This window comes from Pelodiscus sinensis, chromosome 2, assembly GCF_052426305.1.
Source record: "Pelodiscus sinensis isolate ZL-2025 chromosome 2, ASM5242630v1, whole genome shotgun sequence".
NCBI lineage: Eukaryota > Metazoa > Chordata > Testudines > Trionychidae > Pelodiscus > Pelodiscus sinensis.
Window position 1 is genome coordinate 216373640 of NC_143053.1, and position 27635 is coordinate 216401274.

Genomic DNA, 27635 nt, shown 5'->3' on the forward strand with positions numbered 1-27635 from the left:
CCTGTTCTATTGTTTTGCCTAATCCAGGGGAACCGACAGACTGGCCAGGTCTCTGGCCAAGGTGGGGGAGTGGTTCTGTGTTCTTGGAAGTGGGGGGAATGGGGCAGCCAGCATTGGTTGGGGCTCTGGCCATCACTTCTTCAGCTATCTTGGCCCTTTGAAACTTCTGGGACCTGAGGCAATTGTCCCTTTACCACCACCCCTCCTGTTGGTGGGCCTGGTCTAATCCAGTGTGTTTGAATTGAAGTGTACTGTCCAGGAGAGAGCTGGGAAGTACAGGCATACATTTCTGGGGGGAAATCTAGGACTGAAGGGTGTGTTAGGGTCATTCTGCAGCATAACCAAAGATGGGAACAGCCACGGTGTGGCTGGCTGCAGCACATACACCGCTGGGAGTGACTTGCATGCTGGAGGCTGTTTGTGAGCCATTCAGACTAGGGATGTAAGTGATTAATCAACTATCAGCAAAACAGTTACCCAGCAAAGCAAAAGCTTATTGGATAGTTGATTAGTCCCTTGACTAGTCCCCCCCCCACCTCTATCAGAGCGGCAAAGGGATGGAGCAGGAGCTGGAGAGTTCTCCCCAGCACCGACTAGAAAGCAGGTTCCCCCTAGCACTGTCAGCACGGTAGTGATAGCGGGGACTGGGCACAAGCCAGGAATCGGCTGATTCCCAGTTCACACCCAGTCCCAGGGGCTGCGTCTCTGCTTTTTAAATGTAGTATGAGCCTGCTAGCCCTTAATATATTTACAAATCAGAAATACTGTGGGGGGTGCCCAGCGTGAGCTGGGACAGTTGATTCCAACTTTTAAAGTTTAAGGTTGGTGCACAGCGGGGGGACCCGGCGCAAGCCAGGAATCAGCTGGCCTAGCTCATGCCGGGTCCCCCTCACAGCGCTTTAGCTTTTTTAATGTAGTAAGAGCTAGTAGGCTCTTAATACATTTAAAAAGCAGAGCCGCAGTGGGGTTAGCTCCCGGCCCCACTTATGGACTAGCAGCTCCCCCATTTATCAACTAGTTGATGGAAAATGAAATGTAACATCCCTAGTTGAGATAGGAGAGGCTACAGCAGCAAAGCATTATAAAAGACCTCCCACTCTAGAGTGCAGGGGTGAGACAGCAACTCATTAGTCTGGATGGGTCACACTCATTCAGTTTAGGAGCCGTGGGTTCTACGTGCAGGATAGCTACAAGTTAGGCATTGCATTGCTGAGTCCAAGTCCCCAAAGCCTTGTGTGCAGCAGCCATGCAGCTGTGGTAGTCTTGGGACTTCTGTTCTACACACAAAGGGCCAGGAAGACACTCACCTCTTAATATTGGCTCCCTACTGAGCAGTGCAGTTATTGGTCAATGTCTTCATTTCCAAAGCTGCGCTCAAAAACAGTCCTGGCTTATCTGAGAGATCACCTTTGATCAGGACCACAATTTACTGCAACTGCTGCCTTTCGCTGAGCAACGGCATTGTAAACCAGTAGAGTTATGCTTGTAGCCAAGATAGATGGGTCTTTCACAGGAGTCTAACCGTATCTGTAGGACTCACTATCAGGTGAAATAAAAATGATTCTTAACCTTACTGAATCAAATGCAAAGGCCATCTTTTTACCCAACCTTTCCTATAAGAGTCCCCTCATTCTCTCCCATTCGTCTAAGTAAAACAAGCAACTCCAAATCCTGTCTCGAGTTGGCAGGGAAAGGTAAGAGAGCAAGTAGTGTCATCTTTTCCCCTCATGACTAGTGCTCATACAAGTATTTGGACAAGTCATTACCAACGTGGGTCAGATTTGGACTAGTGATTTAATGCTGCTTTTTTGTTGGTATTGTAGCTTTCACCTTGGTAACGACTAGCCACAGCCCAGATATCAGATATACAAACTTTGTACCTGAAGCTGATAGGAAACAAGGAAGTAACTGCTTTCACTTTTAATTTGGTGAATGCATTTTCAGCTTTTGCTGACTGCCTTTGCTAGTTTTATGTGCAAATTTCTCAAAAAAAGGGTCTTTTTAATATTATCTAATGTTGCAGCAATCTGAAAATTAAGCTACTTAGAAACAAAATTAAAGAAATTGGGTGCAGTGAAAAGACAATTATTAGCTCTATATGCTAGCGCAGTGTAGCTCCTTTTACTAGCTCAGTCTAGGTTTATCTTACACTCCAAACAAAATAGCACAGTGGTCTAATGATGAAGAAAAACAGGTAAGTGTAATAGTAATCTTTAATCCAACAACTGATAATCATGTTTCGTTGGGCTTCAGTTATGTAGTGCTGAAAATATAATTGACTGGAAAAACACTAATGATGTGATTATTTTACATGGATCTATTATACAGTTGTATAAAGTGATGTATTTTTCACATTAACTAATTACTGGTGAGTTCATAGTTGTGTTTGAGCCAAAGCTATTCCATCATAGAGATCTTGTTTTTTTAAAAAATATTAGATTAAGTAAGGGTTTCTGGGTCATGCACTAAGGTATTTTTAAATATTGTTGTTGTGAGGATAATGGCTACTAATAGTTCTTTCCCCAGCACTCTTCTAGGGGCAGAAAATACTCAAGAGAAGGAAAGAACAATGGAGGCGGAGGTCAAACATCGTTCATCAAGTCAAAACAAACAAAACATTGAAATGGCAAATGTAGATTTCCCGCCAGCCCGACACAACGAAAAAAGGCTTTCTAATAAGGAAGCCCAGAAGAGCAGTTCGGTGCTAAACCAGCACAATAACAATGATGAGTGGCAATGTCCAGATTGTTCACAGAAAGGTAAGTGAAATTGCTTAGAATGTTACTTTTCTGGCTGAATCCTTACTGATTGAAAGGATATTGGGCTTTTGTTCTTAATTGTTTCATAAAGTTCAGGGTTTACATACAGGAAATAAGGAATCCAAGTTCTGCTTACATTGTTGAGATTCTGATTCCCTTGCTTACACTGAATAGAATCAAAAGCTTCAGAGGGGTAGCCAAGTTAGTCTGTAACAGGAAAAACTTAAAAAACAACAAATAGTCTAGCAGCACCTTAAAGGCTAACAAAACATGTAGATGGTATCATGAGCTTTCATGGGCACAACACACTTCTTCAGATGACCAGACTATTAAAAGGTCCAGATCCAAGAATAAATAAGGGAAGAAGGGTGATGAGCCCTCCCCCCTCCTTTCTTTATTTATTCTTGGATCTGGACCTCCAACACTCCAGTCATCTGAAGAAGTGTGTTGTGCCCACGAAAGCTCATGATACCATCTACATGTTTTGTTACTCTATAAGGAGCTACTAGACTATTTGTTGTTTTTTAATTTTTTACTGAATAGAATGTTATTGCACGTGTGGTCCCACTTAATTTTTGATAGGATGGGTGAGTGGGTGAGAAATTTCTATGCCTGGGTTCACAAGTGCAGAGTAAACATTTTCAAGGTTATAAAGCAAATCTTAATTGGTTCCATAAAGCATGGAATTCAGTGTTTGCAAATGAGAGTAACACATGCAGCAACTTACAAGCATTTCATAGACTCTAAACACTAAATACATTAAGACTAATACCTATTTGGAACAAAACTAACATATAGGTGAGCTCATTTGTTTTCCATCAATGAGTTTTTCAGCTCTTAACTAATGTCTACTGTGTATGTCAGAACTGACACTTGGTTTACAGTCACTGCAGCCCACAGAGCTCCGAAGATCATCTGTGAAACTGAGGAGAATCTGGTGAGCTTGCCGACTGCTGCAGTTTAAGAAAGATCTGAGCAGCAGCAGAGGTAGCTCAAAGGAGAACCTAGCTCACCAAAGCTGTTGGCAGATGTATAGTCAGAAGACAGTGGCGCATTGGTTACCCTCAGTTTCTGCTTGGAAGGTTTTCTTTGCAACCGTGAGGTCAGGAGATTTTTTTTAATGAAAGCCTAGATTCTGCACAGTTTGATAGTACTTGTCCAGGAAAGATTCCTACTCCCTCCTGGACAAGTAGATTTTCAAACTATTTACATTTGTAAAATATTTGAATACGTGCAGATAGCACCCTCACTTCTGTTTAGAATGACCCATTCGTCCTGTTTTATTCTCTTCTTCCACTTCTTGGGCTTTTCTGCTTAGTCTGTGCCGGATGGGCAATAATTTTAGGCAGGGGGCCATGTCAGAAACTTTTTAAGTGGCCCTGGACTGCCCCGGAAGGAGCGGGGTCTTGGGCAGAAGGGGCGGGGCCAGGATACTTCCCTGCTTCCCTGCCCACAGACCCTGATTGGCCTGGGGGTGGTCGGAGCGTGTGAGGTCTTTTCCTCCTGCCCTCAGAGAGAACCGCCAGCTGTTCTGTACAGCTGGCAGTTCCTTGTAGGCACCCGCACTCCTAGCGGTGGGAGGAGACTTTACACTCTCCTCCTATCCCCAGGTCCCTCCACCCCCAGGTCAATCAGGGCTTGGGGGGAGGGGAGCACCCAGAGTCTTACGCTCCCTGCCTCTGCCCTGCAAAGGGGTGCCGCACATAGAGTCAGCCACTAGCTGAGCAGCAGCTGGTGTTTGACTCTAAGAACCGCATGCCCCTTGCAGTGTGGGAGGAGACTTCATGTGCTCCCTGCCCCTACCCTACAAGGGGGCGACGCGCTTAGAGACAATCGCCAGCTGCTTAGCTAGTGGTTGACTCTAAGCACCACGTGCCCCTTACGGGGTGGGGAAGGGGGAGAGGAGACTTTTGCCCACCCCTGGTCTATGCAGCGATTACACCTTTGTTACTCCCCTCTTGTAGGGGAATAATTTGTGAATGAGCTTGCCCCTAAACCAAATACTCCCACTATACAACTTTCTCCCTTTCTAGGGATGTTAAATATTGGTTAATTGAATAGTCAGTTAACCTCATATATTCTTATTGGTTGCTCAACTATTCTATAGATCCTGGGGGTGAGCCTGGCAGCCAGTGCACTCCAGCCCCATTCCTGTGGAGGCCCCTGACACTCTGTGCTGCTGCCTCTGTATCAGAAACTGGCCAGGCAGGATCTGGTCCACAAGGGAGCTAGTTTAACAACCAGCTCCCTTCGTGAACTGGCTGCCTGTCTCCTTGCACTGCTGCCTCTGATACAGAGGCAGCAACATGGGGTGACAGCAGCAGCCCCTGTCCGGGGCATGAGGGGGGGCCAAGGTCCAGGACCAAGCACAAGGCGGACCTGAACTAGGCTGCCTGTTCAACTGGCTCCTAATACAATTTAAATGCAGAGCCGCAGTGGGGGTAGGTCCCAGACTCAGCGTGAGCCAGGACTGAGCTGAGTTTCTGTCCACCCTGCTAAATAATTTATTGGTGGGAGGAGGGGATTAGTAATCTATAGCATTAACCTATAAGCATTTGCTAATCAATTAATTGACTATAATATTACATCCCTATCTCTTTCCCAAATCCACTTGTCAAGGCTAATGTAGGAAGAATGAAATCAATCTTTCCACAATCCATTGCGGTAGTATAGAAACTCGAGATGATCTTTTAGAAATCTCATCCTGCCCATTGGATCTGTGATTTTATTTCAACCAAATTCCTTCCTATGGCTTTGATACCACTCTTGGGAGTGCATGATCATAGCACTTCAAGATGAAATAATGCTTGATTTTTGAATGGCCAGCAGCAAGTCACTGCATGAACAAGCTGCTTCACTGGGATGCTGCAATCCTTTGCCACTTTATGTCAGATATGCATGTTCAGTGCGCCTATGCTCAAAAGCCTCCAGAAAAGAAATTATTCAGCCAGAGATGGCAGACTTCAAAATCCCGAACAGTTATCTGCATTTTCTTGTCACAAATTAGGATATTAGGACAGTTTCATCTGTGCAGTGTGTCATCTGACAGGCTGGTTTTGCCTCCAACACCAAACTATATTTCAGTGTCCTTTATGGGAAAAAGTGGAGGTAAATGTAATAATATTTTTTTTATTTAGTCACTGTAAATAATGGGTAAATCTTACTTGTAGTGTAACTCCATTGTGTTAAACCAAGGATGATTTTCTCCCAGTATCTGTCCATTGTTTGAATTGGAAATACATGTAGATTCCACTTGAATCTCCCCATCCTAAATTTTTGAAACTGCAGAAAGAAGACTGCAAGATATGAAGAAAAACCAACTATCTAATATTAACGCTAAAGAAGGAGAGCAGATGCGAGAGAGAGAGAGCCAGCATTCCCTAGCAGCCCCACCTAGCTACAATACAGATTCCCGGATGAGCAGTCCAAAGACAAAACCCCAACCTATAGGAGTCACATTGAAAAAATCAGATGATCTTCATGCAGGTAAGTGGGAGAATGCCTAAACACACCTTCCTGCCATGAGACATATCTGGGCTGTAGATCTGGGGGGCTCACACAAGGAAGGAGGTGGGACAGGTGGTTATTCTTGACAGTGGTTGTGCTATGGTTCACACCAGCACAACCACCTTCCAGCTTTAAAACTTGGTGTGTTTGCGCAGTTTTAATGAGGGTTTTCTAAAACGCATCCTCAGAACAGTATCGAAACAGAAGGGCAGAGTACCAGCAAAGTAGCTGTGTATGTGTCATTTGCCTCCCCTCCTAAGAAGCTTGGCTTTGGAGGAGGACTGAGGAAACTTCAGACATCAATTCGGCCAGGCACAAATGAGAATATGACACTAATATGTGTATCAGGCCAGGGAAGGGATCTAACAGAGGCAGTCTGTCCCATTTAAGGGACAGCTTACCCCTATTCCTTTAAGGGCAGGAGACAGGGAGCATCAAACAGCCTGCCTGCCTACTATGTTTCTAATATTTACTTCTGGTGCATCCTCTTCTGGGAGGACTGGGGAAAGCTTTTCCTTGGTCTGGATTTTGTCATCCTGCCTGCTTACACCAAGTGGGCATCTTCTCTATACCTCTGAGTACAATTGTGACAAGCCCTTAACCATCTGTACTAAGGATGTTAAACAGCGACTTACCGACTAATCAAATAGTCGATGCATTTTGCATTGATTATTCAACTAGTCGATACAGTGACTCCTCCTTTAGAGTGTAGCAACAGCTGATCCTGGGCTCCATACAGCACTGCCGCTTTGAAACACCGTGGGGAGCCTGACGCCAGGCTCCCTGTGGCATTTCAAAGCAGCAGCACCGTGTGCAGCACAGTGTCAGCAGGGGAGTCACCAGCTGATCCTGGGCACCACATGGTGCTGCTGTTTTGAAATGCTGCGTGCAGCCTGCGGACACCCCAGCTGGCCCCGGGCTGCACGCAGTATTTCAAAGCAGCAGCACTGCGTGGAACCCAGGGTCTGGCCCAAGGCTTCAAGCATCGCTGCTGCTTTGAAGTAACCCTTCTTCCCCTCCTTGCTGCCTCTTTCTGATAGTCGACTAGCATGCCAACTATCTGATAAGCATTTGCTTATCGGATAGTCAACTAGTCCTTCACATCCCTAATCTGTACATGGAGGCATAGCATGCAAGTCACAGGAGGTGATAGTACGGCACTGTGTGGTGCTGGTTATGTGTGAGCTGGAGTGCTGTGTCCAGTTTTGGTCACCAGTGTTCAGAAAGGATGTAGAGAAACTGGGCAGGATCCAGAGGTGAGTGATAAAGATGATCAGAGGAAATGGAACACAAGCCCTGTGAGCAAAGGCTAAAGGAACTGGGGATGTTTAGTTTGGAAAAGAAGAGATTAAGGGGGGAAATGATAGTAGCCTGCGAATACTTGAAAGAGTAAACAATATGGCTGTGTCTACATTGGCAAGATTTTACGCAAAAGCTTGCCACCTGTCTACACTGGCCACGAGTATTTGCACAAGAACACTGACGTTCTAATGTACGAAATCAGTGCTTCTTGCACAAATACTCTGACGCTCCCGCTCAAGGATAAGCCCTCTTGCACAAGTATTCTTGCACAAGAGGCCAGTGTAGACAGGCAACGTTAATTTCTTGCGCAAGAAAGCCCGATGGCTAAAATGGCCGTCGGAGCTTACTTGCGCAAGAGAGCGTCTACAGTGGCACGGATGCTTTTGCGCAAAAGCACATGCCAGTGTAGACGCTTTCTTGTGCAAATACTTTTAATGGAAAAACTCTTCCATTAAAAGTATTTGCACAAAATCATGCCAGTGTAGACGCAGCCTATGGGAAAAAGTTGTTCTGTCTTGTCATGGAGGGCAGGACAAGAGGCAATGGGTTCAAACAACAGCACAGCAGATGTAGATTAATTTTCAGGGGGAAAAAAATCCTACCTGTAAGAACAGAAGGATAATGAAACAGACTTTTCAAAAAAAGTCACTGGCTAGCCATCTATCTTGAACAGTTTACATACAACATCTTGGCAGGGAGTTAGACTAGATGACCTCTGCAAGCCTTTCTAACCCTATGGTTCTATGCTACTCCCTTCTTCTTCCATCTTAAAAACACTCAGGCTAGGGTCTGCACTACCATGTATGTCAGTATAATAACTTACAGTGATCAGGGATGTGAATAAGCCACCCCTCTGAGCAACATAAGTTACACTGATCTAAAATTTGGTGTGAACAATGCTCTGTCAGCACAAGAGTTTCTCCCAATGACATAGCTACTGCCCCTCATTAGAGGCGGATTAATTAAATCTTTCCCCATCACTAAGACTACAGTATAGAGTTTACAATGGAATAACAATTCAGTTATAGAATTAAAAATAATCTCCCTAAAGATGTAAGCATAAACATGGGTGAAGACATATGGGGAAATAAGGAGGAGAGGACAAAAAATAAGGTAATACAATAATGGTGTACCTGTCCTGAATATTTCCTGAGTATTTTTTTTAATGTTAATACTGCTTAGGGGAAAGATAATGATAATATACTGTATAGGCCAAACTAAAGACAAATGTTTCAAAGCAGGGCTTTAAAGAAGAGCTATTCCAGCTAGACCTTTAAGAAAAATTGATACTTTGTACTTGCACAGTGCTTTTCATCCAAAGATCACTAAGAACTTGAATCCAGCTTTTGTTCTTATTCTACCTCCGAATTTAATATAATATTTATAGTGTGGTATTTAATAAAGGGAAGCCTTTTCCTCTGCATTCCAGTCTGTGAAAGTAAATATTTCTAATATGTACTTGACAAAGATGGTAACGACAACTAAAATTGCAAACGCCGATTACTTTTATGAAAGATGTTGACACCTAGATTTTGCTCACCATAACAACTCAAATATATATGTATACATCATTTGTGTGTACAATCAGGTAGCCAGATGTCTAATTTTCAGTCAGACAGATGTTTAATCTGTTGTTTACTCAAATTTCAGGCACTGCGAAGTTTGGCTAAGTAAGGACTATATAGGATTTGGCAGTATTATACCAAATAGCAAGCCTAAGTAATTTAGTTTTCAGAATCATCCTAATTAAATTTGTATTAGAATTCTAAGGAATAAATATAACTATATTTAATTATTATTATTTACTACTACTACTTTTTAAAAGATCGAATATAATCTGTGTAAATCAGCTAATAGTTTCTAGTAAATCAGTAACCATAGATTGGAGATTTCTAATGAGCATGACCTTAGATCAAAGTCTTTGTTTTTTATATCTTGTACAATCTACCTTTGTGCACTGAATTCATAAAATAAAAAGGGCAAGCACAGCCAGTATTCATTACACACAATTACATTTCCATTTTAAGGTAAAAGACAAAGGGTAGCTTGCAAATCTCAAATGTCATTATACTACTCTCAGCAGTAATGGTTTTGTTACAAAACATCTGCAGGCCAGATATCTGCAAAATGCTACTTGTTTCCTGTTAAGCACAGTCTCAACACCCACTGAAATTAGTAAGAGCCGAATCCAAGTGAATCTCTTTATCTAAAAGAAGCAGGAAAATGCAACTGTCTGGTCAGTTAAGTCCTGTGGGAGGTGGTCTTGTACAAAGAGCGCTGAATTAGACTAAATTAGAATAAATGTATTCTTGCTTTAGGTTCCTCCCACAAGAGGAATAAAAAGGAAACAATGCACATGAGAAAATGCCTATTGGTCAACAGTGCTTTTACTGAGTTTGTATTCACAGGGATGTGAGGGGAAAACAAGTGAAATTACTTTCCCTCTGATATCAGTGAGGCCTCAACTGGAGAGCTGTATTCACTGAGATACAGACAGATTTCTGTCAGGACACATCTACACTAGGAAATTATTTCAAAATAACTGCATTTGAAATAACTCCCAAAATGACTATTTAGAAATAAGCTTATTCCCCGGGAAAGCAGGAATACAGATTTTGAAATAACTAGCCCCTTATTTCAAAATAACAAGCTTGGTAGTGTGGACACTCTGTTTGTTATTTCAAAATAGGGGCAGTTATTTTGAAATAGCACCTTAGTATAGACCAGGGCTCAGAGTGTTCTAACACAAATTATAAATAGTACAGGGACAGGTACACACGTGGAAAGAAATGGGCATGTTCAGACAGGAAGAAATATGGCTGCCAACAGGAAAGAAACATAAGAATCCTGGCCAGTCCTGCCATCCATAGTTTTAACAGCTTCAGCAAGGGCATGTCTGAGTTGGGTGTGGGAAAGAGCATCTACCTATCTCCTTTTTCCTGCCCGCCAGCACAACTGTGCTTCTAGGAATGTTTGCTTTAGGTAGCAAGGAAGAATTCACACACATACCCTTTAGAGCACATAATGTCTCCAGCCTTCTCCTGGTCTCTTTTGTGGCTAACAAGAGGCATAACCGTATTTTGGGCCAAGATAACTAAGGGAGCTGATTATGGACTGAACAGCAAAGTTAGACATAATATAAAAACAAAACAGAAAGCTATAAATAGGTGTGCATTTTAGAATGATATGAACCAATTGGAGAGAGTCCAGAGGAGAGCAACGATGATAAAATAATAAAATCAAAACAAAAAATGATAAAAACAAAACCTGACATGAGGAAAAAAATTTCAAAATGGGGCATGGCTAGATTCAAAAAAATAAGATGGAGATGGGTACGGAACCTGTTGACAGTTCGCACATATGTTAAGGGCTGTTGTAAAATCATCTTTCTTGTTCTCCATGTACACTGAAGATAGAGCAAGAAACAAAGTTCTTAATCTGCAGCAGTGGATTTTAGGGTATGTATTAGGAAAAGGAATAGGTAAGTGCAGAAATAGGCTTTCCAGGGAGGCTCTGGAATACTCATCACTGGAGGTTTATAAGAACAAACTGGCAAACACCTCTCAGGGATGGTCTAGGTATACTAGACCTTGCCTCAGCACAGGGGGCTGGACTTGAGGGTCTGGAGGTCCCTTCCAGTCCTATAGTTCTATGATACAGCAGCTATCAAGTAAGCACTGGCTAGGTCACCCGACATACTTATAATAAAACCCCACCCAGAGCTAAAACCACATACATGTCTGTGAATGCGCATGCATACATCTGCAAAAACACACTCACCCCTATCAGGGTATATATGGCCCAGATCATAGAATCATAGAACCATAGAGCTGGAAAAGACCTCAGAGGGTCATCAAGTCCAGCCCCCTCCTCTAGGCAGGACCAATCCCAACTAAATCAACCCAGCCAGGGCTTTGTCAAGCCGAGACTTAAACACCTCTAGGGAAGGAGACTCCACTAGTCCTGAAAGTAGGAATAAGAGATCCTCCGGAAAAGGGCTTTATTCCGGAGGATCACGCCAGTCTAGACGCTTTTTTCCGGCTTTTCCCCAAGCCGGAAAAAAAGCAGCGGACATGTTTATTTAAATCCCGCGGGGGATATTTAAATCTCCCACGGATTTCCCTATTCCAAAGTTGGAAATTAGCATGGCTATTTCGTAATAGGGGCCAGTCTAGACGTAGCCCTAGTGAAATAGTTTTTCCTAATATCCAACCTGGACCTCTTCTACCTCAACTAGAGACCATTGTTCCTTGTTCTGCAATTCATCACTACTAAGAACAGCCTCTCTCCATCCTCTTTGGAACCTTCCTTCAGGAAGTTGAAGGCTGCTATCAAATCCCCTCACTATTCGCTTCTGCAGACTAAACAGACCCAACTCCCTCAGCCTCTCCTCATAGGTCATATGCTCCAGCCCCCTAATCATTTTGGTTGCCCTCCACTGGACCCTCTCCAATGCGTCCACATCCTTTTTGTAGTGGGGGGCACAGAACTGGACACAATACTCCAGATGTGGCCTCACCAGAGCCGAATAAAGGGGAATAATGACATCTCTGGATCTGCTGCCAATGCTCCTCTTAATGCAACCTAATATGCCATTAGCCTTCTTGGCAACAAGGGCACACTGTTGACTCATATCCAGCTTCCCATCCACTGTAACCCTCAGGTCCTTTTCTGCAGAACTACTATTTAGCTGGTTGGTCCCCAGCCTGTAACAATGCTTGGGATTCTTCCATCCCAAGTGCAGGACTCTGTACTTGTCCTTGTTGAACCTCATCAGATTTCTTGTGGCCCAAACCTCCAATTTGTCTAAGTCACTCTGGACCCTATCTCTGCCCTCAAGCGTATCTACCTCTCCCCCTAGCTTAGTGTCATCTGCAAACTTGCTGAGGGTGCAATCCAGCCCCTCATCCAGGTCATTAATAAAGATATTGAACAAAACTGCTCCTAGAACTGAACCTTGGGGCACTCTGCTAGAAACAGACCACCATCCTGACATCGAGCCGTTGATCACTACTCGGCCTTCTAACCAGCTTTCTATCCATCTTACCGTCCATTTATCCAATCCACATGCCCTTAACTTGCTGGCAAGAATATTGTGGGAGACTGTATCAAAAGCCTTGCTAAAGTCAAGATATATCACATCCACTGACTTTCCCATGTCCACAGAGCCAGTTACCACATCATAGAAGCTAATCGGATTGGTGAGGCATGACTTGTCCTTTGTGAATCCATGCTGACTATTCCTAATCACTTTCCTCGCTTCCAAGTGCCTCAAAATAGATTCCTTAAGGAACCCTTCCATGATTTTTCCAGGAACTGAGGTAAGACTGACCGGCCTATAGTTCCCTGGATTGTCCTTCTTCCCTATTTTGAAGATGGGCACTTCATTTGCTTTTTTCCAATCATCCGGGATCTCTTCTGATCTCCACAACTTTTCAAAGATAATGGCCAAAGGCTCCTCAATTACATTTGCCAACTCCCTCAGTACCCTCAGATGCATTAAGTCCGGACCCATGGATTTGTGTACGTTTAGCTTTTCTAAATAGTTCCTAACCTGTTTACCCACCAAGGGCTGTCCATCTTCATCCCATCTTGCATCACTTAGCACATTAGTCCGGGAGCTGACCTTGTCCGTGAATACACAGGCAAAGAAAGCATTGAGTACTTCAGCTTTCCCCACATCAAGACTAGATGCCTAGTCTTCCCATAGTTCCTTCCATCAGGGTATATACGGCCTCCCTGGCCTAGTCCCAAAGTACAGTTCCCTCTATTAGTGTAAATATGGCCTCACAGGCCTGGTCCCGAAGTACTGTTCCCTCTATTAGGGTAAATATGGCCCTGCAGGCTTAGTCCCAAAGTACAATTCCCTCCATTAGGGTATATATGGCCTCATGGGTCTAACCACAAACACACTTCCCTCTCTCAGGGTTGCTATGGCCTAGTCCACAGGGAAGCCTCCCAGACTGCTGGGGAGCTGGCTTGTTGTGGGGTGGGGAGGGAGGGGGACCTGGGCCCTCCCGCTCCACCAGGTCCCAGCCCAGGGCCCTGTTGGCAGTGGAGGATTCCGTTGCCTGCTCGGCGGGGATGCCACTTTCAGTCAAGTTTTGGGCAGGGACAGCCCACAGGTAAGTGAAAACCATGGAGACCTGGGAGTTGGGTCGGAAATGGGAGTGTGTGTAGTCTACAAGAGCAGAGAAAAAGGAGGGACTAGGCAGAACTGGGAGGCAAAATCAAATCAGTATCCTAGATGCCTATATACAAATGCAAGAAGCATGGGTAATAAGCAGGAAGAACTAGAAGTCCTAATAAATAAACAGAACTATGACACTGTTGGTATCACAGAGACTTGGTGGGATAATACATACTAGTGGAATATTGGTATAGAAGGGTACAGCTTACTCAGGAAGGATAGGCGGGGTAAACAGAGAGGAGGTGTTGCCTTATATATTAAAAATGTACACACTTGGACTGAGGTGGGGATGGACTAGGAGACGTATTGAGAGTCTCTAGGTTTGGCTAAAAGGGGTAAAAACAAGGGTGATGTCATGCTAGGGGTCTACTACAGGCCACATGCTCGGGTAGAATAGGAGGATGAGGCTTTTTTTAAACAACGAAAACATCCAAAGCACAGGATTTGGTGGTGATGGGGGACTTCAACTATCCAGACATATGTTGGGAAACTAACACAGTGGGGCACAGACTATTCAATAAGTTCTTTGACTGAATTGAAGACAATTTTTTATTTCAGAAGATTGAAAAAGTTAGTAGGGGGGAAGCTGTTCTATATTTGATTTTAACAAGGGGGAGGAACTAGTTGAGAATTTGAAAGTGGAAGGCAGCTTGGGTGAAAGTAACCATGAAATCATAGACAACGAGTCTAAGAAATGGTAGAAGGGAGATCAGCAAAATAGAGATAATGAAAGAGTGTTAGAAGGAGGAGCGAGAAAAATTGTTCTCCTTGACCTCTCAGGATAGGACAAGAAGCAATGGGCTTAATCTGCAGAATGGGAGGTTTAAGTTGGACATTAGGAAAAACTTAACTGTCAGGCTGGGTAAACACTGGGATCAGTTGCCTAGGGAGGTTGTGGAATCTTCATCCCTGGAGGTATTTGAGAGCAGGTTGGATAGACATCTATCAGGGATGGTCTAGACTCTAGACAGTGCTTGGTCCTGCCGTGAGGGCAGGGGACTGGACTTGATGACCTCTCGAGGTCCCTTGCAGCTCCAGTGCTCTATGATTCTGTGAAGTTTTGCTCATAGATGTTATTTTAAATGTAAATGTCTTGTCTGAAACAACACTTCCTGTACTTTTTCTTCAGATTTTGTCTTGAAAGTGGACTGCTTTACAACACTTCTTTTGGCCATAACTATTGGTATAATCTCTGGATTGACTTATTGGTAAGTTCTCAGTGTTCTGTTTCACATTAAATTATACTCCTAGCAGTGTGTCTTAGTAGCATCAGTTCAGACTAATGTTGTCCAAAGGCTAGCTGGTGCCTATCCCTTACATGTGAGGAAACAGGAGAGGATGAAGACTTATGCTTATACAGCTGTGACTAGGTTCCTCACAATTGTGCTTCAGGGGCATTTGGAGGATTCCCAATGTGAGCAACTAGGCAGGAGGTGGGAAGTAGGCAAAGCTATGGCTCTGTCTCCCTAAGCACTGGTCAGTTAAGCTAGCTCAATGCATTGTTCTGTTGCATTCCATAAAGTGATCTCACAAAGTATTCCCTCCGGGTATGTCTTTCTTGCACCCTCTTTCGAGAGAGGGATGCAAATGAAGACATTTGAAATTGCAAATGAAGCCAGAATTTAAATATGCATATTTGCGTTATGGTGCTATTTTGAAATAACAGACACTGTTAAGACGGGGTTATTTCGAGAGAAAACCCTTCTCTCTCAATAACCCTTATTCCTCACACAATGAGATTTACCAGTTATTTTGAGAGAAGAGTTTTCTCGCGAAAGAACCACGTCTTAACAGCGTCTGTTATTTCGAAATAGCACCATAATGTGAATATGCAAATGAAGCGTGGCATATTTAAATCCTGGCTTCATTTGCAATTTCAAATGTCTTCATTTGCATCCCTCTCTCGAAAGAGGGTGCAAGTGTAGACATACCCTTCATCTCCCAGCAGTGCAGCAAAGGTGCTCTAACAGGAAAGAGGGGGTGTCTAATAGCAGAATTTCTACTGGAGGTTGTAGAAGGAAATCTGGGGGGCTTTGTATTACAGGTGCAGTTTTGCCTCGGTTATTGCAGTCAGCATCAGAAGTCCCATATTCTACTTCCTGTCTGAAGAGAGAGGTTGCATGAAGTGCAGGTTGATAGCCCTGATAGAGGAAGAGATTTGTGATCTGTAGACATATATGTCCTCCTTGCAAACATTGGGGCTGTGGAGGATTTTCTCTATCCAGATCCATTTTATGCAAGCAGCTCTTAAAGGATCAAGCAACAGAGCCAAGTGGCAAGACAAGGACAAAGAAGATGGATTAAAGTTCTAACTAGTCAAACTACAGGAGTTGTTATGGTGGGCATCTATTGGAAACCACCAAATCTCACCAAAGAACAGGACAAATAGGCATCTGCCTGTAATGTGTAGGAAGAAAAACTTTGTTATCATAGGTAACTTGGGGAGATGTTTGCTGACCATCTAATGCAGCCAGTAACAAACCTTTCTTAGAGCGTCTAAAAATAAGTTATTTCTTAACACAGAAAGCCCTTCAACTAATAGCATAATTCAGCACTGAACTAGGGTTGTTAAAATGGATATAAAATGATGAATTGGTTAAATGCTAGTGCTTAACCAATTAATCATTTTAACTTAGGGCATATTGCCAGACACACTCCCAGGCCCCACTGCAGCCATGGCTGTGGGGTCCCAGTGTGGCTGCGATGTCCCATTACCTGCCCCACTGTTCCCACTGTTGGTGCAGCCACAGCAGCTGACCACTGGCGGAGTTCCCTGAGAAGGGCTGGTTTACTGTTTAACATCCCTGTGCTGAATCTCATTCAATTAATAGCTAATTAGTGACCTGAAATTTAGCTGTTTCCTAGGTACCAATAATTATGCTTTGTTTACAATTATATTGTGCAATACACATATGGTACCATCTAGCCATACATATAATATGAACTTGAAAAGGACCAATTGTATCGACTACATGATTAGCCAAATAATTGCTCTTTAACATCTGTTACACAGGATTTTACATCCCTAATTAAGATTATGGCTATAATCAAATCTGATGCTTTAGGACTTCAGGGTTGCCTGTGGGAGTCAGGCAAGATGATCTCTTTTGATGCACAGTGGACTAGATATATTCTGGAAGAGTATTCCCCCACCTTCCTCCAAAGCATCAAAGGCTGGCCACAACTGGAAATGGAGAGAACTGGTACTCTGAGGTAGAACAGAATCCTCTCTCTAGAAGCCTGGCTGGTACAGGTTGAACCTCCCAAAACCAGGATTCTTTCATCCAGCAGCATCCATGATTTGGCAAGACCACAGATGCTCCTGACTGGGAACCCCAAGGGAAAGAGGACTGGTGGCTTAGAACCCAGCAGGGCTAAGGCTGGGGTTGGAGCTAGGACTGGTGCTGGAGTCCCAGTAGCACAGCAGGGGCCATGACAGCCCTACAGTAGCAGAGCTGGAGACATGGCAGCCCCAATCGTGGGGCCGGGGCATTCCAGGCTGCTGGGGTTGGGGAGCTGGTAGCAGGGGACTTCCTCTGGTCCAGTAAATTCTCTCTTTTGGAACTGATCTGGTCCTGAGGGGCTAGACCAGAGTGGTCCAACCAATAAGCTTACTCACACGTACAGGGTCATATTGATTACTAGCTTGGGGCTAGGAAGGAATTTTCCCCAAGTCAAACTGGCTAGGATTTTGGGAAGTATTTGCTTTCCTCTGCAGCCTGGGATATGGTTTGACTGCTGGGAACATCTGGCCATATTGTACCTCGTGTAATCAATTCCCTCTCTTTGCAGAGGCATTGGACATTGGTGGCATGTTAATCTCTCCTGCTGTCTCCCTGTGGCACATAGTTTAGTCTTTTTAGGACTGATATTTTTAGTCTCACTAAAATATTTTTAGTCTTTGGGCTTGATGCTGGGTGTCTGGCTGAAAAGGAATGTCCTGTCATATTCAGCTCTGTCTACAAGATCTTCTGGTCTCTTCTTGCTTTAAATTCTGGGGGTATGTCTACACTACCACCCTAGTTCAAACTAGGGTGGTAATGTCAACCGGAGTTGCAAATGAAGCCCGGGATTTGAATCCCGGGCTTCATTTGCATGTTGCCGGGCGCCGCCATTTTTAAATGTCTGCTAGTTCGGACTCCGTGCCCCGCGGCTACACGCGGCATGAACTAGGTAGTTCGGATTAGGCTTCCTATTCTGAACTACCGTTACTCCTCGTGGAATGCTAGTAATGGTAGTTCGGAATAGGAAGCCTAGTCTGAACTACCTAGTTCGTGCCGCGTGTAGCCGCGGGGCACGGAGTCCGAACTAGCAGACATTTAAAAATGGCGGCGCCCGGCAACATGCAAATGAAGCCCGGGAAATTCAAATCCCGGGCTTCATTTGCAACTCTGGTTGACTACATTACCACCCTAGTTCGAACTAGGGTGGTAGTGTAGACATACCCTATGAAACCCTCTGAAAATATAAATTTGTCTCTGAAGCACATTGGCTGAGAGCGAAGGTAACTTTGTGGCCAAAAAGTAGATAAAAAAGAGCAAGGAGTTAACAGGGAGAGCTGAGGCTGAAGGGGCAGTTGAATGTTAAGGCAAAAGTGGGCCAAGAAAGAGCATGTGACAGCTGCTATGTCCCACAGTGGCTTTGAACATGCTGCTTGATAGACAGCATTGTTTTGTATGATTATCTCAGTCTGCGGTGTCCAACCAGTTCTGAAGACCCACTGGTCATCCCCAAGTCCATCCCTAACTTGCCTCTTCTACATAGCCACAACACACAAGTTTCTGTTGTTAGGGAACACAACATCCCCTTGTCTAGTTCTTCCCTAATATGTGATTTACTACAGAGAAGGACCATGGCAGGCCTGTTGTATCTGGGACCTTCCATGGAGAATGGGGACAGGATATGGCATAAGTATGAACTTTTACCATGCATGTCTGTCGCTGCTCTATAACTCCATTTTGCTATTTAAATTCTTTGCTTTTTGCCTTGTCTCCTGTGCATTGTTGGTATGGACAGCGCCTCCTGTAAATTTAAGCCATGTGTGTGATCAGGATCACGTGAGGAGGTCCCAAAGAGGATGGAGAAAGGCTGTTCACAGTAGTGACAGATGGCAGAACAAGGCGCAATGGTCTCAAGTTACAGTGTGGGAGGTCTAGGTTGGATATTAGGAAAAACTATTTCACTAGGAGGATGGTGACGCACTGGAATGGGTTACCTAGGGAGTTGGTGGAATCTCCATCTCTAGAAGTTTTTAAGTCTCAGCTTGACAAACCCCTGGCTGGGTTGATTTAGTTTGGCTTGGTCCTGCCTTGGGCAGGCGGCTGGACTTGATGACCTTCTGAGGTCTCTTCCAGCTCTATGATTCTATGGTTCTATGAGGACAGCAATGTTAGATACAAATAAAGGGCCAGTTCCACTCAATTAAACTCCTAGGTTTAGATCAATGGTGAGGCACAAATATCCTGAGAATGGAAGCTGGCCCAGTGTAATTTGCAAAGCCATGTGATTTTGTGGCAACCATTTTTGTCTTTTACTAGGAATGTGTTTCAAGGATGTCAGCAGAAGAACATGTCATTTTGGATTACATTTCTGTAAGTAACCAGAAATCACTCACCAAGCCACTGTGTTTCATTAAATATCATGATCTGTGAGATTACTAACAATGCAAACAGGTATCCCTTCCCAGGTTGGGTGTGACCAGTGCTGTTGTCAGGTCTCTTGATAGCAAAAGGAGAAGGAACTGATCACTTTTTCCCCTGTTTTTTTAATCTCCCTTCCCATTTTCCTCCCACCCTCTCCTTTATGGAAGGCTCACTTCTAGGTTTCCATGTGAGTCTAGTGAATAGAAATGCACACCAATATGCTTCTTATGCCATAGTTTACATGTTTTAGGTTCCTGATGTCATTGTTTCATTTAGCGATGATTGTTCATTGCGCTTTACCAATGTAAGGACTGGGGCTGTATATACTAGCTTGGCACAGCAGCAGATTAGATGTAATGTTCTAGCCAGGCCATATTCTGTAGGGCTGGATGAATAATGCCTCCCCATGAGAGACTCCACCTAAAGCCGCGCATGAGCTTGCAAATTCAGTGGGACAGACCTGAGCTTGGGCTGCTTTTCCTCACCTTCGCCTAGGCCAGTGCACTCAGCCACACTAGGGAGTCTGTCAGTAGCTGGTGTGTAGGCACACGTATGCCATGTAGCACCAGCTTTGTGGGCTCACCTACCATATTGGAACTCAAAAGGTAGGCAGCTACACTGGCTTTATGTGGAGATCCTCTGGCCAATATATTCATCAACATTGTTCTGCTGCTCCCAACACAATAGCTCTGAAATGAAGTCTCCAGAAGAGGGCTGCCTGGGGAGGGAGGCTCATGTGGGCTTGAGCTTGGATGGTAGCCAAGTCTCTGTGGAAGCAACTTCCACACAGCTATTTATAGTACTCTAGCTCAAGCCCCCATTAGCACAAGGTTATCTACCAGCTGCCAAGCAGAGATACCCTTGGTGAGGAGGTAGAAATAGGAAATAGTCCTGTGTGGAGTGTACATACACACACACACAAATAGCAGGTGGCAGGGGGAAGGTGAGCGGATATTAAAAGAGAAATGTAAGAGGGAGAAAACAGAAAAGGGCAAGACACAAGTGATACAGTTAACACGTGTAAAACATATCACCTGGGTACTTACAGTTGTTGCTGATCAAAAAGTGTATAGACATAAATAAAAGCTACTGTTTTGAAAAAGTTGGTCCCAGCAACATTTTTGCAAGGGTCTGTATTTCTGCACAAATCTGTAGATTGAATGACACCTCAGCTCAGGCAAATCAGATGCAAACTATGCAAGTCATTTAAAGTACTGTACTTACAAACATATGATAATATTCTAAGAACAGGTCAATCCTGTGGTCAGGGACCAGAGCGTAGCTGGGGTTGATGTACCTTACATTTGATTTTTCTGGGGAATCCCCATAGCGGGAGGTCGATGGAGAAAGTGACTGAGACTCTAAGGAGTACCATAGTTGATGGCGGGGGGGAGGGAGGGACCCTCAGTGTTCAATTTAGGTCTCAGCTAGACCTGCTAAATCAAACTCAGTAAGTATAGACAGATCTAAAACAGCTACCTCTCTGATAATCGTTTTCTGATACAAATTTTACATCTGAATAACTTTTATGCTATTTTTTAAATAACAGAAATAGTAACAATTGTCATCACTATATTTAGCAGAAATATTAATTAGTGAAATTTTTTTACTTTTTTAGTCCAGCAAATTTTGCTCTACCATTAATAATTGCCTGCTGTGAGAACAACTGTAAAAAATTCCCACTGAACTTAATTTTACCATTGATGCTTGTAAGTATATTGTTGAAGTCTTTGTTTTCCCGATGGGCTCCTGGTGACATGGCTTTTGGGGGAGACTAGCCCCCAGCCCTTCCCTCCTCTTCTGCTCACCTCTCCCTCTCCCCTCTGCTTCTGTCCCCCATCTTCCTGCAGGAGCTCAGCACCCCTTACCCTGGCCCCAGACCGAAGTGGCTGGAGAGGCAGGTGCCAGTTCCAGTTCTCTGAGGTGCAGGGCAGAGTGGCTGCAGCACTCCCAGCCCTGGTGCTCCAGGAAGCATAGGTCCAGCACCCCCAGCCCCGGTGCACTGGGCAACCAGATGGCATGGTTGCAGCACCCTGCCAACCCCAGTGTGCTAGGCAGTGCAGTGTGAATGCTGTTCAGGCAGCACGACCCCAGTCTTTCCCTACTGGGGGGCAGGCCAACCCACCTCTGGGACAAGGTAGAGAATTGGAAGGAAATGTTAGGAGGAAGCTGGCTTTGGGGTGGGGCGGCACCAGACTGTTTGGGGAGACCCAGCACCCCCTGCCTCTAATACCCACTGCCAATGGCTTTCCCTATCATTTTCTTTAATGTATTTTAAGGAACTCAATGGGTCTTGTTCAGACACGCTAATAGGTAAATGTGAAAATTTCTCTGCACCAAAAAATGACTGCTCCAATCCTGGACCCGGACAGCACCATCTATTCTGCAGGATGCAAACTGCTGAACAACATGGAATTCCTGTAAATATAACAAGGACACATTGGCTACGTCCACCTCCTCCATGGACACAATGTCTAGACTACATCCCTCTTTTGAAAGAGGGATGTAAATAAGACAAATTGAAATTGCAAATGAAGCCAGGATTTGAATTTTTCGTGCTTCATTTGCATAATGGTGGCCACACGTTCTTTCGAAAATGGGTATTTCAAAAGTGAAACTGCTGGCTAGAAGTGGTTCTTTAAAAAAAACAACGACCCTTTTTCGAAAGATCCTGTACGCCTCAGGGTTTTTTTTCTTGAAAAAACCTCATCTAGATAGCGGTTTCCAGGGGCGGCCTGTGAGCCTAGGCAAACTAGACAGTTGCCTAGAGCGCCACCGGCCTGGGTGCCCGATGATGACATCACGGCCATTGACGGCCGAGCAGACGGGGGTGCCACCTAGGGTGCCAGCTGCCGCAGCCAGTTTCAGGCCGCTCCTGGTGGTTTCACTTTCAAAATGCCCATTTTCAAAAGAACATGCGGTCGCCATTATGCAAATGAAGCACAGGAAATTCAAATCTCGGCTTTATTTGCAATTTCGATCTGTCTAATTTACATCCCTCTTTTGAAAGAGGGATGTAGTCTAGACATTGTGTCTGTGGAGGAGGTAGAACTGAAAGATTGGAGGAGAGTCTGTATAACAATAAAAAAAATAATCTTAGCTCTTATTTAGATGTCTAGTCCCTGCTTTACAAAGGACAGTCTGATTTGCTCCTCCTCTGCAGCGCTCACTACCTATTTTGTAGTGTATCCTTTAATCACATGATGGAATAAATCCATCTCTTGCCTGGCATCCAGGAAAGCTGAAGAGAAGAAAGGATGAAAGCTATCATGATGGTCAGATCATTTAATTGTATCCTCCTCCCTCCCAAGTTTTTGTCTCTAGAGCATTCCTTCTTGTGCCTTCTTTTTTGTGTCTTCTTGTGTCTTGAGTATTCGTTCCTGTGTCCTTTTTGGAGGTCCAGAACCCTACATTTCCCTAAACTTTGAAATTCAAATTTGTAGCCATTATTTTCCTCAAATATGTAGGGTAATCAAGGTTCCAAAGGAAAAATAGGATATCCCACAGTGATGGTCCTCAATCCCCCCTCCAGCCTGAGGTTTTCCTACCCCTCCCATACTAGCAGCCAGTCCGACTCTCCCCTGCCCCTCAAGCCCGGCATCTGCCCACACAGGGCCAATCTGAGGCCGCCTTCTTCTCCCTGTGCACCAGCCCCGTCTAAGAACCCTCTACCACCCTGATGCCTGCCAGCATAGACTGATCTCCTGAGCTCTTCCTCCCATATGAGGGTGGTGTTGCTTCTCACCCGTCCTCCCACACATTCCTTTGCACCCCACCGGGGCCACATTTTTTGGCAAAACTGCATTTGTCCAGTTTGCTTTTGCCAACTGATGATCAGTTGGCAACAGCAAAAAGGCAAATGCCCAGTTTTGCCCCAAAAGTTGACTTAAAAAAGAGCCTGTCCCAGCTAAAATGGGATATATGGTCACTTTACATGTGTGCCTGTCAGAAAATGGCCTGCAGACTTATTAATTATTCCTCTTTCACTTTATTATGATGTAAGCATCAAGGCTGACTGTGGAATTGTCCAAACAGGTTAACAAACAAATAATAACACTTTAATGAAAGAGAATGGATCGGGAGCTGATTTCCTTAGGGATTTTCTATATGCTGTGTTTTTTTTACCCATCACCATCCTGACCATTTCTTTCAGTATTTCATCCTATTAATATAAGGAGCTGAAGTAAAAAATATGCATTATTTTACTAACGAAAGTGTTCGCTCTCTCTGTTTTGGATTTTTTTAGATCCTAGCTGAAAGCCTGCTGCTTGGAGCGATTACATCGTAAGTCTTTAAGAATTTTCTTTAATTGTAATAGATCCTCTTTGTGCCTTTAATTGAAATAATATGTGGTATTCTTGGATTTTAGCTTCTTTGCTGCCACGACATTAATGCAGGTTGGAGGAATAACAGCATCTGTGACTTTGGTGCTGTATTGGTTTGTTCTGAAGTCCAAGGTAAATATCATCTAATGAAATATTTTGCAAAAGTACACTTTGAAAAGTCAGTATTCGCATGAATTTACCAACAAAACTGCATCTACTTAAAAGTTTGTCATGTAGAGTTCTGGTGGTGTATTCTTTTACTCAGTAGCTTACCTCAAATACTGATTTTGTTTTTGGCCCTAGAGAAATTCATATTAAAAAAAATCAAAGTATTTGACTGACCTAAAACATGTGGGTCTAATTAACCTACCCTGTCCTATCCTCCCACAATATACACATTTATTTACCCACACATTTTGCTGCTCTAATCTCAGCAAAAGGTGATTGCTTGCAAAACCCAACTAAACTGGGCCTTTGGGTGCTGCAGCCATGCCATCCTGCTGCCCATTTATTTCAAAGGCTGCGTCTAGACTGACAAGTTTTTCCACAAAAGCAGCCGCTTTTGCGGAAAAACTTGCCAGCTGTCTACACTGGCCACTTTGAATTTGCACAGGAACACTGATGATCTAATGTAAGATTGTCAGTGTTCTTCCACAATTACAATGACTCTTCCGTTCGGGAAAAAGCCCTCCTGCGCAAATGCTTTTGTGCAAGAGGGCCAGTGTAGACAACTGAGAACCGTTTTGCGCAAAAAAGTCCCGATGGCGAAAATGGCGATCGGGGTTTTCTTGCACAAAACCGCGTCTAGATTGGCACGGACGCTTTTCTGCAAAAAGTGCTTTTGCGCAAAAGCATCCGTGCCAATCTAGACGCTCTCTTCCACAAATGCTTTTAATGGAAAAACTTTTCCATTAAAAGCATTTGAGGAAAATCATGCCAGTATAGACGTAGCCAAAGTGTTTTCCATTTGAAAATTCTATCATCCACATCTATCATCCATATCTAGAATTCTATCATCCACATCTAGAATCACTCACACAGGTACTAGTGAGTGCCAATGTGTGCGTATTAAGAGCTGGAGGCCAGGTAAAGGACCTATTTAAAATCAAGATGTGCAGTAACTTAGAAACCAATAAAACATATTTCAGGGATTTATTTAGTTTAAGCAAAGGCCAGGATATGGGCAGGAGCTTAAACCAGCCTTGGTAACTTCAGAATTTCATTATCACTACTGTATATAGTTGACTCAACCTTACTAATCACCATCCTTGGGGAACATGGTAGCATTTACAATCACAGATATCTTGGTTAATAGCAATTGAAGACAGCCTATTGTATTTGTTGTTCTCAGTGGAACATCATTCGTGCACCTGTGCCCTCCTGGATCGTGTTCTCAATGTTGATCATCTTTGGAAGTCTCTGTTGCTTTAACAAATCACCAGTAAGTAATTTATTATTTCTCACAAAGGCACACAGTGTCTTTCCAGTGATACAGTTCTTATAAACACAGTGGGTATATGCCTATAGAGCAGCTAGAGGTGTAATTTCCAGATTGGGTAGCTATACGTGTACTAACTCTGCTCATGCTAGAATCTAACAGTAGTAGTGTGGCCACAGCAGCTCAAGTACAGTCCATTGCACTCACCAGGCTGGGCACATACGTGGGTGGCTAGCCTGAGTGTCTGACAACAATTCTGCTACTTTTAGCTGTTACTGCAAGCAGAGTTAGAACATGTAGGCCTACCCATACTGGGAATTTTATCTTCCTGCTGCTGTGCAGATGTAGTCTATCTCATGGAATAGTACCAATAGCCCCATCTCTCACTACCTGAAAGTACATCAAAATTCCCACTGCAGAAAGGAATGCTGAACTATGCACTTCAGGAAGCAGGGCAACTGTGTAACAAATTGTACCCCTCTGAACTTTGTTTGGTTTAATCATCTGATCAGTAGATGTCTTCTATATGTTCTTCCTGTTTGATTCCTCTTTGAGTAGCAAAACCAAATGTGTTAACAGGTATCTATAGGCACTTACTGATCTGCCAGCCATGAAAGGTTGTACGTGTTTTGTTCATGTTCCCCAAATGAAAAATGGATTACTATGCAAAAGAGTCTTTCTGTTCCCCCGAGTAAGTTTAGTAACTGATATATTAAGCGTATTAATTGCCAGTTATGAATTAGCATTTGTTTTCAGATCAACTGCAGTTCTGCTAGGACTTTTTTTTTTACTATGCCAAACATGTCCTTTTTAAGGTTGCTATTGATTTAAATGCACTAAAGGCAGTAACTCTCTGCTAGTTTTCATTTTGCAATGATGGCGAACACAAGCATATTTCTTCACTTTTTTCTTAGACATTACAATTTGTTTATGGTTTGTTTGGGATGCTGAGCTCCGCAATTGTAAGTAGACTGTTTGTATAGCATTCTCTCTCTCTCTCTTTTTTACAGAATGTTACTATTTTCTTTTGGCCAAAATTTTAAAATGAGTTCTCATGTGAGGTTCCTCATTCCATAATTACGCACCTAAAAAGCTGTGGTCTGATATTTCAGAAGTGCTAATCCAAGTATACTCAGTTCCCATGAAAGGCAGTAGCTCTGCAGATGCTGAGCACCTCTATGAACCAGGCCCCTTTCCCTTTGGCCTGTTGTGGAGAAATGCAAAGTTTCTTCCCTAACAATCTTGTCTAGGCCATTTGGTGATGGGACTAATGAAATGCAGTGCTTGCTGCAATGGATGTATAATTTTGCTGTGGATAAGCAGCAGCAGTCTCATTAGTGGTAGTATGACTGCCTGAGCACCCTACTAGATTGTAATTGCCGAAACAAGGGATTTGGGGCATGTGACAGTGGGCTGTTCCCTGTGGTTGGTGTTACGAAGGCCCATGGAACACAAGAAGTTTGAAGGAGCTGCCCTAAGGACGGCAGGGGCTATAATAAAGTAATAGATGGACAAGAAAATATTTGTAAAATGCCTTTTTCTTAAAAGTTTTCCGAAGAGTGACAGCTTAAATTCTGCTCTACAGTCTTATAGGACTAGAGGTCCCACAGGCTATGTCTACACTGCACTCAACTCAATATAAGATACCCAATTTGCGCTATGTAAATTGCATACTTATTTCAAGTTTATTTTGAAATAGCACCAAATTTCAAAATAGCCTATCTACACAGCACCAAATTTTGAAATAAAGTGCTATTTCGAGACATCCCTTAATCCTCGTGGAATGAGGGTTATCGGGATGCTGAAATAGCACGCCCATTATTTCAAAAATATTTCAAAATAATGGGCGGCTTGTGACAAAACGGGGTTTGATGTGTAGACCTACCCTTAAGGAGAAATAAACCTTTGCAATTGTGATGTCCATAAATATTAACAAATGTACCTGAGACCATGCAACATGGTTATGGTCATAGAATGTTGCACAATAAGCTTAGTCCCAGATGAGGGCAAGCACTGTACTGAAACCGTGCATTTTGTAATAAAAGTTGTAATTGAGGTTTTTCCTTCCTTATTCTTGTAAGCATTTGATTAAGAAGATACAAATTAGGATCAAAAGAGAATCCACAAAGGAGCAAAAGCCCATGGATTATACCATCTCAGCACTGAAGATCTACACAGGCATTGTACTTTTTTTCTTCTTTATGCTGCAGTTAATGGAGCCTGTCAACTGTTTGGACTGAGATTGCTGCCCTTGCCTTTGAGGTTGGCTCTGAGTTATTGGCAGGGTTGAAATCCTTTCATATAGGCCATCTGATGACAGAGGCATGTAGACTAGGCTACCCGGCATAGGAAAATGAAGCAGCCATTTAAATAATCGCCGCTTCATTTAAATTTAAAAGGCTGCCACGCTGAGCGGGTCAGCTCAGTGCAGTAGTCTGGATGCTCCACGGTTGACATCAAAGGCATTTGTCG

General features: G+C 43.6%; 1 protein-coding gene across 1 annotated transcript; it reads left to right on the top strand.

Annotated features, from left to right (window-relative positions):
• The first annotated feature begins 1091 nt into the window (after positions 1-1091).
• On the top strand, positions 1092-27521 carry LOC102451949 (protein lifeguard 2). Its single transcript, XM_006114466.5, has 11 exons — positions 1092-2194; positions 2527-2759; positions 6048-6245; positions 14888-14966; positions 19296-19349; positions 21019-21109; positions 23647-23684; positions 23770-23857; positions 25077-25166; positions 26078-26125; positions 27245-27521. The coding sequence occupies exons 1-11, from the start codon at positions 2178-2180 to the stop codon at positions 27401-27403; spliced, it is 1095 nt and encodes a 364-aa protein (XP_006114528.3). The 5' UTR covers positions 1092-2177; the 3' UTR covers positions 27404-27521.
• The last annotated feature ends 114 nt before the right edge of the window (positions 27522-27635 follow it).

Bases quoted from the DNA above. Each gene is read 5' to 3' on its own strand.
- LOC102451949 (XM_006114466.5), top strand. The intron at 2,760-6,047 runs GTAAGTGAAATT...TTGAAACTGCAG, and splicing joins TCCAGATTGTTCACAGAAAG to AAAGAAGACTGCAAGATATG. The intron at 23,685-23,769 runs GTAAGTCTTTAA...CTTGGATTTTAG, and splicing joins CTGCTTGGAGCGATTACATC to CTTCTTTGCTGCCACGACAT.